This window comes from Symsagittifera roscoffensis, chromosome 3, assembly GCF_963678635.1.
Source record: "Symsagittifera roscoffensis chromosome 3, txSymRosc1.1, whole genome shotgun sequence".
NCBI lineage: Eukaryota > Metazoa > Xenacoelomorpha > Acoela > Convolutidae > Symsagittifera > Symsagittifera roscoffensis.
The window spans coordinates 46,099,887-46,113,075 of NC_087064.1; the positions used below are offsets into that span (position 1 = coordinate 46,099,887).

At 36.0% G+C, this 13,189-nt stretch overlaps 1 protein-coding gene across 1 annotated transcript in view; it reads right to left on the reverse strand.

Moving 5' to 3' along the window:
• LOC134841733 (telomerase protein component 1-like) overlaps positions 1–12,735 on the reverse strand; it is a 126,368-nt gene extending 113,633 nt beyond the window's left edge. The window contains exons 1-11 of the mRNA XM_063857769.1: positions 12,693–12,735; positions 10,008–10,068; positions 9,780–9,944; positions 4,629–4,868; positions 4,228–4,570; positions 3,921–4,058; positions 2,287–2,448; positions 1,698–1,877; positions 1,323–1,485; positions 370–578; positions 11–107 (exon numbers count right to left, since the gene is read on the reverse strand). Coding sequence (XP_063713839.1) covers positions 11–107; positions 370–578; positions 1,323–1,485; positions 1,698–1,877; positions 2,287–2,448; positions 3,921–4,058; positions 4,228–4,570; positions 4,629–4,868; positions 9,780–9,944; positions 10,008–10,068; positions 12,693–12,720 — 1,786 coding nt within the window. The 5' untranslated portion in view covers positions 12,721–12,735. The remainder of the gene's footprint in view (positions 1–10; positions 108–369; positions 579–1,322; positions 1,486–1,697; positions 1,878–2,286; positions 2,449–3,920; positions 4,059–4,227; positions 4,571–4,628; positions 4,869–9,779; positions 9,945–10,007; positions 10,069–12,692) is intronic.
• Positions 12,736–13,189: the final 454 nt, after the last annotated feature.

A 13,189-nucleotide genomic window follows, 5' to 3' on the forward strand; every position in this document is an offset into this window, starting at 1 on the left:
CGCTACTTACCCTTCTCGGCCTTTTCGAGTTCCTGCACCAGATCATCAAGAGCCACGAAAGCCGAGAAAAATCGGAAAGGAAACTGTCGGCTCCTGATAATGGTTTTCTGAAACAATAAACATGATTTTAACGTGGTTTAGATTTTTTAATCTCATCGTTAGTATGAGTTGTATCTGGATAAAAAACTGAATTTCATCATAGTTTGATTTTTCAGATGAAAATTTTCTTGCATAAAGGTTGGTTGTTATGGAGTAGTTAAAAGCTTGTATAAAACATTTCAAAATTCAACTTCCAACTGGGCCGGCAAAAATTTTATATGCTAAATTGGTGTTCTCATTGTCAACCCTAAATCATTTTACGATGATCACCTCGTCCATCAATTTTCGAACGACCTTCTTGTGATGTTGCTCTGAAATGCCCGCTTTGATCAGGTTACGAAGATTACGCAACATAGCCATAAATGGGAGTTTGTTATGATCGAGTAGCTCCTCCCACACCGCTGCTTTGTTTCCTCTTGCGGACACCTGTGTCTCCCAAGTTTCGGGAGTAGCCAGTCGCATCCTTTTCCCGGCCTTCTCTGAAACCATATAGCACATCAAACTCTTTAAATAAGCATCACATTAGCTAAACCAGTCTTAGTAGTTTGCTCGCATTATGAATACAGTGAAGATAATTCAGCTAGAATTCTGCCAACCGCTGCTGGACCCCTTTAATGCAAAATACTATCAATTTTGCTGGATTGCTTTGATAGCCATCTACATAGTGCGCTATGAGAATAAATAAGACACTTATTTATATTTGGACAACATGGCTCCCCATCTTCAGTGATAATGAATCCCTGGCACCATGAAAATTTTGAATGACAATCATTTCAACGAATTAAATATGCCAGACAATTTTGCATTCGCAATAGCCATTGAAATTCTTTTAGCTCGAATGGCTTCATATCATCACGACAAAAAACTCATGGCATGATATGGCACCAAATTTTAGCCAGGAGGCGGTGGAGCAGCCGCAAGAGTCCGTGCCCGATGCGGTAGATTCGGACATGAACAGAAACAAAAGCCTATTGTGCCTCTATTCGTAACCGACGACAATTTGTCATAAACTACTATAGTTTAAAGGCAACAACTCGTGACAAGCTACAAGCGACAAATCGTAACAAGGCATTGTTAAGTAGCGATCGCTTGCTCCACTTCGCTCTACTTTCATTCACCACGATTGGTATTGTGAGCCAGAATCAGGTACTGCCGCTAGATCTAATGTTACTAAGTGCAACCTGTTACGATCTGCCGTCGCCTCACGCGAAAACCTTACACACCTGAATCAAAGACACCTGTCATTTGCAGCTTGTTGAACTCCTCTGGACTGTCTGGATACTTCTTGCCGAGGATGCTCATGACATGATTCACTGGCTTCGTGATGTGAGTCATTCTTATCAACTGCTTCAGGGTGAACTTCTTCTTCTGTCCATTGTTACTGGTCTGAACATAAAAGCTATCAACACCAGATACCAAATAAAAGCGCCAGAAACTCCATTCTTCAACCCAAAAACTATTTTTCAAGACATACTTGGTTGTTCAATCATCTCGCTGCGCTTGTCACAACTTATTTTTGATTGAATTGCTAATTTTTACTCATTACAAGTAGTAGTGACGCTATGATCAATTAATTTGAGACCATTTTAAAAATATACCTGCACAATTTTGACCACTTTCCCCTTGACTTTTTTGGTAGTCACTTTCTTTGCTCTCTTCTGTTTGTTGTACTTTCCAAGTTGGTATTCGTCAAAATCCGGGAACTTCTCAATAAGAGCCTTCCTCAGTGCTGCCGACACCATTCCATGTTTGCTCGCCTTCGGACTACTCACATAGTTCTGCAAACAGAACTATCGTATGAGAACAGTCGATTAAATCTTGCACTTATTGCATTGTATATAAAACAGCTTTATGCACGTTTTTACAACCCAAGCAACATAACTCATCATACCCCAAAATGAAAGGCCCTAAAAGAAAATGTCCTTGTAAACATCCTCAGTAGTTCTCACTCACAATATTCACTACCCGCAACTCCAAAAATTTCTGCCATATTTCATTTCAAGTCGCTCTCCAAAGAATGATTCTATACATAACAGTGAAACCCAACTCATCGTCTACCAACTTAAACATTTAGATCAATCGACGCATGTCACCGTCCAGTCTCAGTTTGGGCATTTACAAGGTAGCACTTCTTTAAAAATCTAACCTCTAAAAGGAAGCGTTAACACAAATAGAATCAGACATTACCTGGTACAGTTCTGCCACTTCAATCCAGTCTGTTGGTAGGACGATACTTTTCTTGAAGTATCTCTTCAGGTAGGGTCTGCATGCTGGTTCGTAGGAACTGTAGGCAAGCAAGAAGTTGCTCACAGTCCTCAGATTCAACTGCTGTCTCGAGTACAAAGCAAGCTGAAAATTAAAACGTAGCCAGCAGACAGTTGGAAAAGAGTCATGAGCGCAAGGAAATAGAACAAAAAACTGACTTGTTTTTGGGAAAAAAAACTTCAACTTTCGAATTTCAAAGAAAAAATATAGGCCCCTAGAGCACTTTGAAATTAATGAACAAAAATAAAATTAACTTTTTTTGATAAAATTAACTCAATTTGAGAAAACTGGATTCAAAGGTTGATTTTTTTTATTCCGATGTGAAATCCAAAAATTAAAGTCCACTTTCGAAACTTGAAGTAAATCACGTTTTTAGGGATCTTTAAACTTTTTCTGTTCGACAGTGCAGTTTAGCTTCCTTTTAACAAAAGAAATGAACTAAAAAGAAATCAAAAGTCAAACCGCGAAAATTCAAATTTTAGCGTGATTAATTTTATATGTTTTTCAAAATAAAAAACAGCGAGAACACGGCAAAAAGTATCTCAATAAATAGCAATAAAAAAGTTGAAACAAGCCTCGAATTAGTTTTCAAAATTCTTTTCAGTTTCGGGCTCGATCCTGTGACCTATAGATTATAAGTAAAACACACTAACCACTCAGCCACTGTTGCTTAACTGATCACAAACACTAGCCAAAAAAAGCTGAGAACAGATGCTATGAAACTTTCAATGCTACATATCGTGATTATAGCAAAAGTGCCAAATAAGTGAACACTTTAATTTGCGAGTTAAAAAAAAGAAGGTTCGTACTAGGTCGCTAGTGTAAAAAAAAATCACCAACACAGAAATCAGAGTATTCACTACGCTCATGACTATAAACAAAATTAGACTTTCAAAACATAGCCAACTTACAGTTGGCAAATGGTAATGAACGCAAGAAAACAAAAAAAAAACGCTTGTTTTTTTATCAAAAATCTTCAACTTTTGAACTTCGAAGTAAAAATTAGATGGCCTTAAAACTCTTTGAATTCGTAGAACAGTTTATAATGGACACCTTTTTGTTAAAATTTCCCCAATTTGAGAAAACTGGATCAATAGGTAAAACTTTTATTTCGCTGGGAAATCTGATAATTAATTCCCATTTTCGAAAATAGAAGTTGATCACGTTTTTCGTGACCTTTACAATTTTGCTATTCGATAGTGGAGTATGCCTTCCTTTCAACAATAGAAATGCACTGAACTGAAAAAAAACAAGTCAAACCGCGAAAAATCAAAACTGAGCGTGAACAAATTTTAAGACTTTTTAAGACTACGTTCATTACTCTTAAAAGTAGTTTAAAAATTGATAGTTTTTAGTTGATTAGGACTTAAATCTTACAGTTTTGAAACATCTTCACAAATCAGAGAAACAAGATGTGTATTAAAATGCGTTATGATAACCAAAACCGATCAAAAAACTTGGTTCGGTTATCAATTATAGGACTTTTTCGGTTTTCCACGCAAATCGCTCTGGTTAATTTTTCTTGAAAACGGTCTTTTCCTTTTGTGGTGACGAACCTTGAGGATAAATTCAGGGTCTTGACTTCTCGCAATTTTGTTCAACTGCTGTGTTATATTGATCACAGCCTCATCAGCTGGGTTTGTGAAGTTTGGAGCAGCAATGAGAGCTCCGCTGATTGTGTTTATCAGCGTTTTCTAAAATGTTACACTACTTCATTCAACAATTTATTAGAACAAAAAAAATTGAAAATCCCTTTAATTCCTTCACTTGGAAATATCCTTCATTTCACCTATTTATATGCAATACGGTAACAATCATAGCTCGGCTTGAAATGCAGCCAACCAATGATAAAGTTGTCTTTACCTTGATTTTATCAAGAGCCTGTATCGGTGATTCATCTGCGTCCCTCGACTCATTCAAAGGAGGGAAGATCGGTTTCTCAAATTGGAACCTGCGTTCCTCGTCTATTTGAACAGCATCCGATGAAAAATCATCTAAATCCACTAACACGGGAGCATCTTTAGGACCACCGAATGACACGCGAGGTTTCTCTATCAGTTTCTCATGCGACAAGACCGACGTCGGCAGATTCTGAGTAGTGGTTTTCCCATCGGAAAGATTGGAACCCTGTAGGTTCCCTGAGACCAGAGAGCTATGAGTTACTACTTCGATACCTACACGCGTTTCGAGAGCCCTCGTTTTCAATCTAAAATAGAGCGTATAATAAGCAGCAGCTCGAATCAATTAGTGTATAAAAACTTTACCTTGTCTCTAAGGCTGATCGGCATTGAAAACACTTTAACTCTGGTTTCAAATTCGAGTTCAAGTTCGATTTCAGTTTATTTGAACTGTTCTCAATCCCAGCTAGTCCGGGAGCCGCTTTGCTGCTGGAAAGCAAAGGATTCTCGAGTTGATGCTTCAAGCCACTATCCCCGCTGCTCAGTACTGTACTGTTTTTAACTGAAAATTTTCCAGGCAAGTTGGATGATAGGCCTCCAGATAGCCTAAAAAAGACAAAACTAAGACATAAAAAGATAAGCTATGTGAAAAAAAAACAAAGTAAAAACAAAAAACTAACGGAGAAAAATGAAAGATCTTTCCTATTTTTCAGTTAACTTTTGCTGTTTTTAAGACCAACAACAACCGAACCATTTAACAAGAGAATTTCATAATAGCTCATTTAAATTCAACCTATGCGAAGCAATCTAGTGTGCGCAGAGGCGCAGCACGTCATCGCATCACTTTCATAACAAAACTATATGCTATTTAAAAACAATCAAATGATTTGAAAAATTGCAATATACCTTTCAAATTATAGCCAACAAGTAAATGGATAAGTTAATGAGTTCAGGGCAACCGAGATAAAAAATGATTGACTTTTTTTAACCATATTCAATGATGATGAAATACCTCACATTACAGCTCTTTCAATTTCAAAAATCTTTTATGATTGAAACTTCTTTCAGACAATTATCTTAGAGAAAGCTGGGTCAATGCACAACTTTTCATTCCGCTGGGGTTTCTCATAAAAAAAAATTTGAACCCAACAATTTTTGTGCACCATTCTGCCAGAGCGGAACCTGCCTTCCTTTTAGCAAATAAGTTTGTATTCAATACCAAGCAAACACGCCGGACATTTGAAATTTAAATCAGCAACAACGGAACAAAATTTACGTATAAGAAACTAAGCCGACAATCTTTGATCCGATTATAATTTAAATTATGATTTAAACAAATCATCTTGAACAACAATGGACAACGGTTGCAACTGCAAGTAAAAGGAAAAATTTTTACAGCACGAGCCAAATCAGTGATGGGGCAACTCAGCCAACAATATTTGAGCTGAAACCACTTAAACCGAAAACAATATTTTTTAAGGTTTTTCACAAATCTTTCAAGTCCCCCCTGAAATAGAATAAACAACACTTGCACATGCAACTACAATGAAAACTGTCTACAGCACAAGCAAAATCCGTTGTGGCAATGTAGGCAAAAAAATTAAGCGAACAAACGAACAACCAAAATTTCCCTTTTCTCCGACTTTTTTTCTTCATTTTCCTTGATACTGAAAAAAAAACAAGGTCCGGCCATAACTCGAACCCCAGACCTCAGGGTGCAAAGGCAACTGCTTTACCTCCGTGCCAAGGGGGAAGCAACCTGAAAGATGTAAAGAGAAAAGAAGAGAAGTGAAAAGAAATCAGCTGCATGGTCAGCAGGGGATTCAACTGAGTTAATACGCTAACCGGAAAAAGGCCCTATATAGCGTAAGCAACCAAAAAAATCGGACTTTTGTAACAAATAAATGCACACTTTTAGACACAGAGACCAAGCGAATCTTCGCATCACTTGCGATACGACAAAAACATGCATTAGATACGGATTAGATGCAAATGAACAGAGACATTTTAACGAGCTTTACAACATCTACTAGTGACCTCTGCGAAACTATTGCATAGTTATCAATCAGAATTGCCAAGGAAAATTTTGAATTCCTATACTGCTATAACGCATGCCGCTTTACAGCGCTTGACAAAAAACGCGGAGTACGACCAATTAGTGTCGGGTAGGTGATTCGACGAACAATTGCGCGCAGTATTATACAATGCTTACAAAAAATCTCAGTCTACTTTGCAGAAACACTGAGCTCTGCTTAAGTAAAAATCGGGTATCGAATATGCAATTCATTCACTCAAAAATTTTCAATACGGAGGAATCACACGCAATGCTTTTAATGGATGCAAAAAAAAAACGTTTTTAACCGTTTAAACCGCGACCTCGCGCTAAAAAACAAAACGTTGCTTTAGAAACAACTTTAAAAACCTTTTGATAATCTTGACGTCAATGAAATTAACGATAATTGTGTTCTGGGCTCCGAGGATTCTCTGAAGATTCGCAAGAAAGCATTCGCATTATAGGCTCTGAAGATTCGCATGAAAGCTTCATATATGAATAAGCTGAATAACATTCCAATATTTAGACGAAATTAGCGGAACATGCAAAACATCGGTAATAACCTAAAATTTATATGAAGAAATACTTCAAACTGCAACAATCTCTTGGAGACTCCTGATTATATACTATCAAAAGAGATAATGTCCAACTTACTAGACCACTCCGCATACGACATGAAATACCGTAAATCTTTTCCCGTCCAGTTAGAGACGGCGGCCTGAATCTGCTGTTACCTAAAGATCGTGAATATGAAAACTCGCGATATCAGGCTGTTTGCAAACCAACTACGAGTATACAAGAAAAATTGATAGGTAATTAAAAAATGAAAAAGCGAAGATGTTGAAATAAAAGAATTAGCAACTAAGAGCCAAATTAACTGACAAAGAGATATATATATACTCGCTTAGCCTCGAAGAAAGCATCATCGAGTTGACCTAATGCACTCCCACTGAAACGTTAGAACTTGAATCTGACCAAATCTGAATTCAGATATGGTATATCTTTCAGATACGGATGGGAACCTAAGAATATGACAATGGCATGTGCATGCGGCGAACAGTTCACAATCGCACAATCACTTCAATGTCGAAAAGAGGGCTACTCCATCATCAGGCACAACGAGATATGAGACACATTTGCAATTTATTAGATGATGAATGTTATGATGTTGAAATCGAGCCCAGTCTTCAGCCGTTACAAGGTGAGCACTACGACTAAAAATCAACGATCACTGAAGATGAGGCAAGATTAGACATCAAATCGAACGGTCTATGAGAGTCCAGATTTAACAAGCATTTTTTGATGTTGAAGAATTCAATCCCCTAGCAAAAAGTTCTCCGAAAACAATAAAAGATTCATTTAGTTATGATGAAAATCTGAAAAAATGATGAAAATCTGAAAATAAGAACAAAGAATCATCAAAGTCGACAATGCCACCTTCGACCCATTAATTTTTGCATGCACTGATGGAACGGGGCCTTCTGCCATCAAAGTTTTAAGAAGAATTGCATCTAAATTAAGCGCCAAGAGAGATGACTCCTACGCAAATGCAATCACCTTCATCAGAACCAAAATAAGTTTTGCACTCTTAAAAAGTACAATTATATGTATCAGAGGATCATGATCCCTAAAATAAAACTCTTATACATTTGACTCATCAATAAGAACAGAGGTCGATGAGAGAAGGCTGTAATGACGCAGGCTATCCCCACCTCAAACAAACATGTGGCTGAAATACACAATATCTATCGACTCAACACCCCTGTGTCTTCCGATATCTTAACTTTCTTTGCATAAATTTATTTTAATTGCGTTGTGAAGCATAAGTTTATTTTAGTTACGTTGATACATCTGCAAAAAAATAGATTTAAATATTTACATATACTGACATTAATTATGCCCATTTTTTTTATCTTACTGTGGCTAGTTTATCATTTTTGTTTGCCCACTGATTGTTGCCTGACATAGGTTAACAGATACCGGGACTTTCTGATTAATTATTTTGATTTCTCAAATTAAGTGGCCATTGATAATCATTTAGTAAGCGGCAATCAAGTCCACAAAACTTGGGTCGACTCCCGTTAAGCCGAAAAAAAGTTGTTCTTATATATAATTTTAAACTAATCCCTCTTGAATCGCTACAAACGTAAGAAATTATTCTGCGCTCTGAACTACGCCATACTAGTTGACTTAAGCGTTTTTCAAACAAAATTTTCTTTGTAAAAAGTGAGAGAATGATGCAAAATCAGAGTTGATGATTTTACAAATTACCGTACGGAGAGGAACGGAGAATGAGACGACGGAAATTAGGACAAAAAACTTCATTCAGAAATTATTCAAAAATTTTTCTCAAAATATTGATTTCTGCTTAATATGGTAATTACCTAATAAATCTTTACTACTTAAAAAACTACTACCATTAGTTTTATTTGAAATTTTAAGAAATTGAGCTTAACAGTTTCCGGTTACAGCCTAGTTTCCGGTTACAGGACTGTTGATTTCCTAGTTTCCGGTTACAGGACCTAGTTTACGGTTACAGCCTAGTTCACGGTTACAGGACTGTTGATTTCGCAAGTGTAACAATATGAAAACGGCTGTAAGGCAGATAATATAAGAAAACAAATGTTATTTCAGAAAAAATCATTCTTAGATCGTAGATTAAAATTGCTTCAGCCAGAAGATGACAAAATCCGTGCTGCATTTGCTGCATTAACTATGCCGATAAAATATAAGCAAAGAATCGATAGTCCGACATTTAAATTTTGTTGACCCAAGCATGTGCGATACCTCTATATCCATGGCAAAATTCGCAGCTGGATCGGATCTTTACCATTACATCCCCCAGCCTAGTATCACAAACATAGCAACTTCACACCAATTTTCGTGATATGCTAATGAACTAATCTCTCGGGTAAAACTATTGACTGGATTAATTATAGCTGGCCCCGCCTGCCTGGTAGTAAAAAAAATATATCCCCTCCGCACTGTGATTTTACTATTAAAATGCAGACATGTTCAAATTATATCTGTTGGCTGCCGAAATAACAAATTTGGAAATTCAACAAAGTCACCCTGAGAGCAGATTTGTTCCGGGAAAAAACCTCTAATAACGCGTTGCAAGACCTTTGCTAATTGAAATGATAAACAGCTTTTTTTCATAATATCGCTCAATCGATACAGCAACTGACAACGATACAGCAACTGTAATTCTGACAACGAATTGAAGTTATTCAGTTCGAGGTATAATAAATTGGGCAGCTAAATTACATGATAACTGTACCTTTGCCACTTTCCTCCAAAAAATATTTAGTCGTTTTGTAAAATGACCACGCTACTTCCGCTAACTTAGTTATTTTGGGAAAACAGAATCAGTACGAAAAATGAATTTAGGATTTCCCAACTTTCAATTGTGACTGAGCTATTCTCGGTCACAATATTAATAAGGGCTTCTTCCCAAGACTCACCTGTGGTTCAGTGTATAACTTCGTCCAATAGGATAATCTAAGGTAGCTTTCAGCGGGTTTGTTTTTGTCAGAATCTTTGAGCCAATGTTTGTATTTGCAGTCAGCAATACTTTGGCATTACTCAATTTTGATTCCGTGCAGATATTGGGATCACAGGTCAGATTTCTAAATTTAAAAAAAATATATTTAAACACTTCCTAGGCAAATCAATAGATTAAAGATTCATACTTTCTGAGAGATGGGTTGCTCAGTTGCAAGTTTGACTGCGTCAGGACTACCATTGGATTTTCTGGAAAATACATTTACATTAAAAGAACTGGTTTGGTCTTAACATGTGTTTCAGTTTTAACATTAAGTTTTGTTTAAAAACTTGAATAGTCATTGTGTCAATGTGTTAGAATTGACATGCCCGAAAATAACGAACAGAAGCGGTTCAGAGCAAAAATTGACAAAGAAGAGAGAGCGTGATCTGAAAATTCGAGAGAAAATGGCTCTAGAAGGAAAAGGAAGTTTAGAAGCCAAAGGAAGTTAGCAATGTACGCACAATGTAGCAATGTACTTACACTTCCTTTTCAACCTATGATTTTTAATGAATAAAATAATGTTTCTTTTCTTTTTTTTTGTAGAAATTTCAGTGAGATGTTTGAGAAATTTTTTAATAAAAAAAAGAATGTATAAAAGATTATCGTTGTAACTGGGGTTACTTCACGAGTCCTTCATCATTTCACCCAGTCAAAAAACAATTGGAATTTCAAAAACTAGGTTTTCAAGGTTATTTTTTTGCTTTCTGTTTTTAATTTGGAAAGGAAAAACATTCTTTGAGGCTGAATAGTAATGCATTTTTGCACAGTCCAGCTAGGTAGATAGTTGAGGTCGCACTTAAGTTTCCCAAAATCTTTTCCTTGCTTCGGAAAACAAGCTCCAGGTCGTCTGCAAAAAAACGCTAGCGATGAAAAAATCGGGAGGCCGTTAACGTAAAAAGGAAACAGGACTGTTATCATGACGGAACCTTGCAAAACACCTGATTCGATAGCTCTTTCACTCGATTTACTTTTTGTTCCGACCATTTGAAAAAAGGTGAGGAACTTTGTATTCGGGTGTGTTTTAGTTTCATTTTCTTTTTAATTACCACGGAAAATCAAGTACCACAAATAATCATCGGACTGGTGCGAAAGATATATCACATCAAAGCCACTTCAGTTGGAATTCGAACATTGTGATTCGAACAAATTTTTGATGTGATTCGAACAAATTTTTGATTTTTCGTCTTAATTCGAGCAAATAAATCAAGCAATCAGGCTTACAACAGCTGAATTATGTCTAATTTAAGGCCTTAAAACTTAAATTTGAGCAAAAAAACTAGTTTTAGAGTTTTTTTAGCTTCATTTTGGGAACCAGAAATTTTCTATAAAAAATTTTGTTTTTCTAGTGATTTTTAAAAAAAAGTTTTTGTCCAATTTGCCTATATTACTCTGATTGTCTAATATGCCTAAAAATAATTCTATGTGAGATCTTTTTTATCACATCAAGCAGAAGAAACTACACTATTTTGGAAAAAAAAAACTTCTAAAACGTAGTTTTCTAAACCATGGTTGGAACATTCTGTGCTCCTTGCACAGTGACCAGCTATCTTTCTTTCTGGTTGCGTTGTCCCCATAAAAATAGTTTTCAACAGAATTCAAAAGTTTTCTTTACCGGTCAGGTTGAAGGGTTTACTGTGGAGCTTGTTATGTTTTAGCCAATCGAAAAACTTGGAGAAATCAAAAAATAATAGAAGACAGTGCTGATTTTTTGCACCTTTATCTTCGTTTATGTTAACAAAAATTTTACATTTACAGACTTTTTTGGCAGAAAACCAAGCTGGTAAACAGACACTGTTTCTAAAAACGGTTAGTTATTGCGTGTAACATGAATTTTTCTTTTTAAAAAATCGATGTTTAAATTAGGAGAATGTTTGGTTTTGAATCCGATACTTCGTTTCTATCTCTGTCTTAAGCCATTGGCAAAACAATACCTCTCAATTTTTTGGTTGGAAGTTTTCTGGGCCTTCTAATATTGAGAAACAGATTTTTCAAGGAACATGAGGCGATTGTCTAGGCTCGTTTTAACGGAACTTTGGCAATTCGTCACGTTTTCGACTTTAACTCTCAATTAGATAAAATTTCTTTTTCTGTGTCATCGATTATTTGACTTTCTTTTTGTCAAAAACGTCTTCGCTAACAGTCAATATAAAGTAGTTCTTTATCAGATCCGCTTTAGTCTCATCCGTAATTGCTTCTCTGTGGGTTTCTTTGTGATGCATTTTGAAAAGAAGGTTACTTTTTTGAAGAATTTTAGGATATTTGAAGCTAACATTCATGTTTTGTCCCACAGAGTTTTTTCTACTCTGTTTTTATCAGTTTACTGCCTTTTGTCACAATAGGTTTCAAAATGTAATCACTTTTCATCTTAATTTGGGTTAATACCACTTTTTGTACTTTTCTATGGTTTGTCGAAATCTTGTTTATTAAGTGCAATGTTGGGGGAGTTATCCACGGTTGATTGTTTTTTGACATTTCTTTGTCCTCTTCGGTGTGTGCCTTTCAAAAAGTTCGATTATTTAGTCATACCACACCTGTGTGGTAACATCGATATTAATTTAGCAGCAAGATTGAAACTTGTGACTGCTCATTTGTGACAACATTTCATGGTAGTTGCACTTGAAAGAGCTGCAATAATTCTCTAACTGGTTCCTAGCAATTAGTTGGTTTGTTATAATGTGAAAAGATATAGTAAAAGACTTGAGAAGCCTCATATGGACTAAGAGTTTCATCTGATGGTAAGATGAGGTCAAATTTTGAGGGTTTAGTAGTCCAAAACAGTCAAAAAGTTAACAGTCAGATTAATTTGAAAAAAAAAAATGAGGAAACTCACTCTTCGTTTTTCTCGCTAATCGTTCCATGTGTGTCCCATTCGATTTCGGCTAAGTTAAAATTCCTGGCCAATATTAGGTTCACAGGGTTGAACCCCTTTTAGACATTTGAAATTGTTTTTCATATCTGATTGAGTTATTCTGCATAGACTGCCTGATGGTTGATTGTAGAAAAATGCAATATGGTTTGAATCACATTTTTTAAGGATTCAAAATCAAGATTCGACAGATTCCAACGGCGAATGGATGTTCAAAATTTCAAGTTTGTTTGGCGTTTTAACTACAACCACCACATCAACATCACACGATATTTCGTTTGCAGTTGGTCTACTTGTGTATATCTATATTAAAATAAGTCAACATCAGCCTTTTTCAATTTGATAATTGAGCTCAATTTCAGTAATTTCAACAGGCTTTTACATTTGTTGCGATGAACAAAATCTACAAACTTCAATCATCTTTATAGGCTCAAAAGGATTCGTGTGTTACGAAGTGAAAC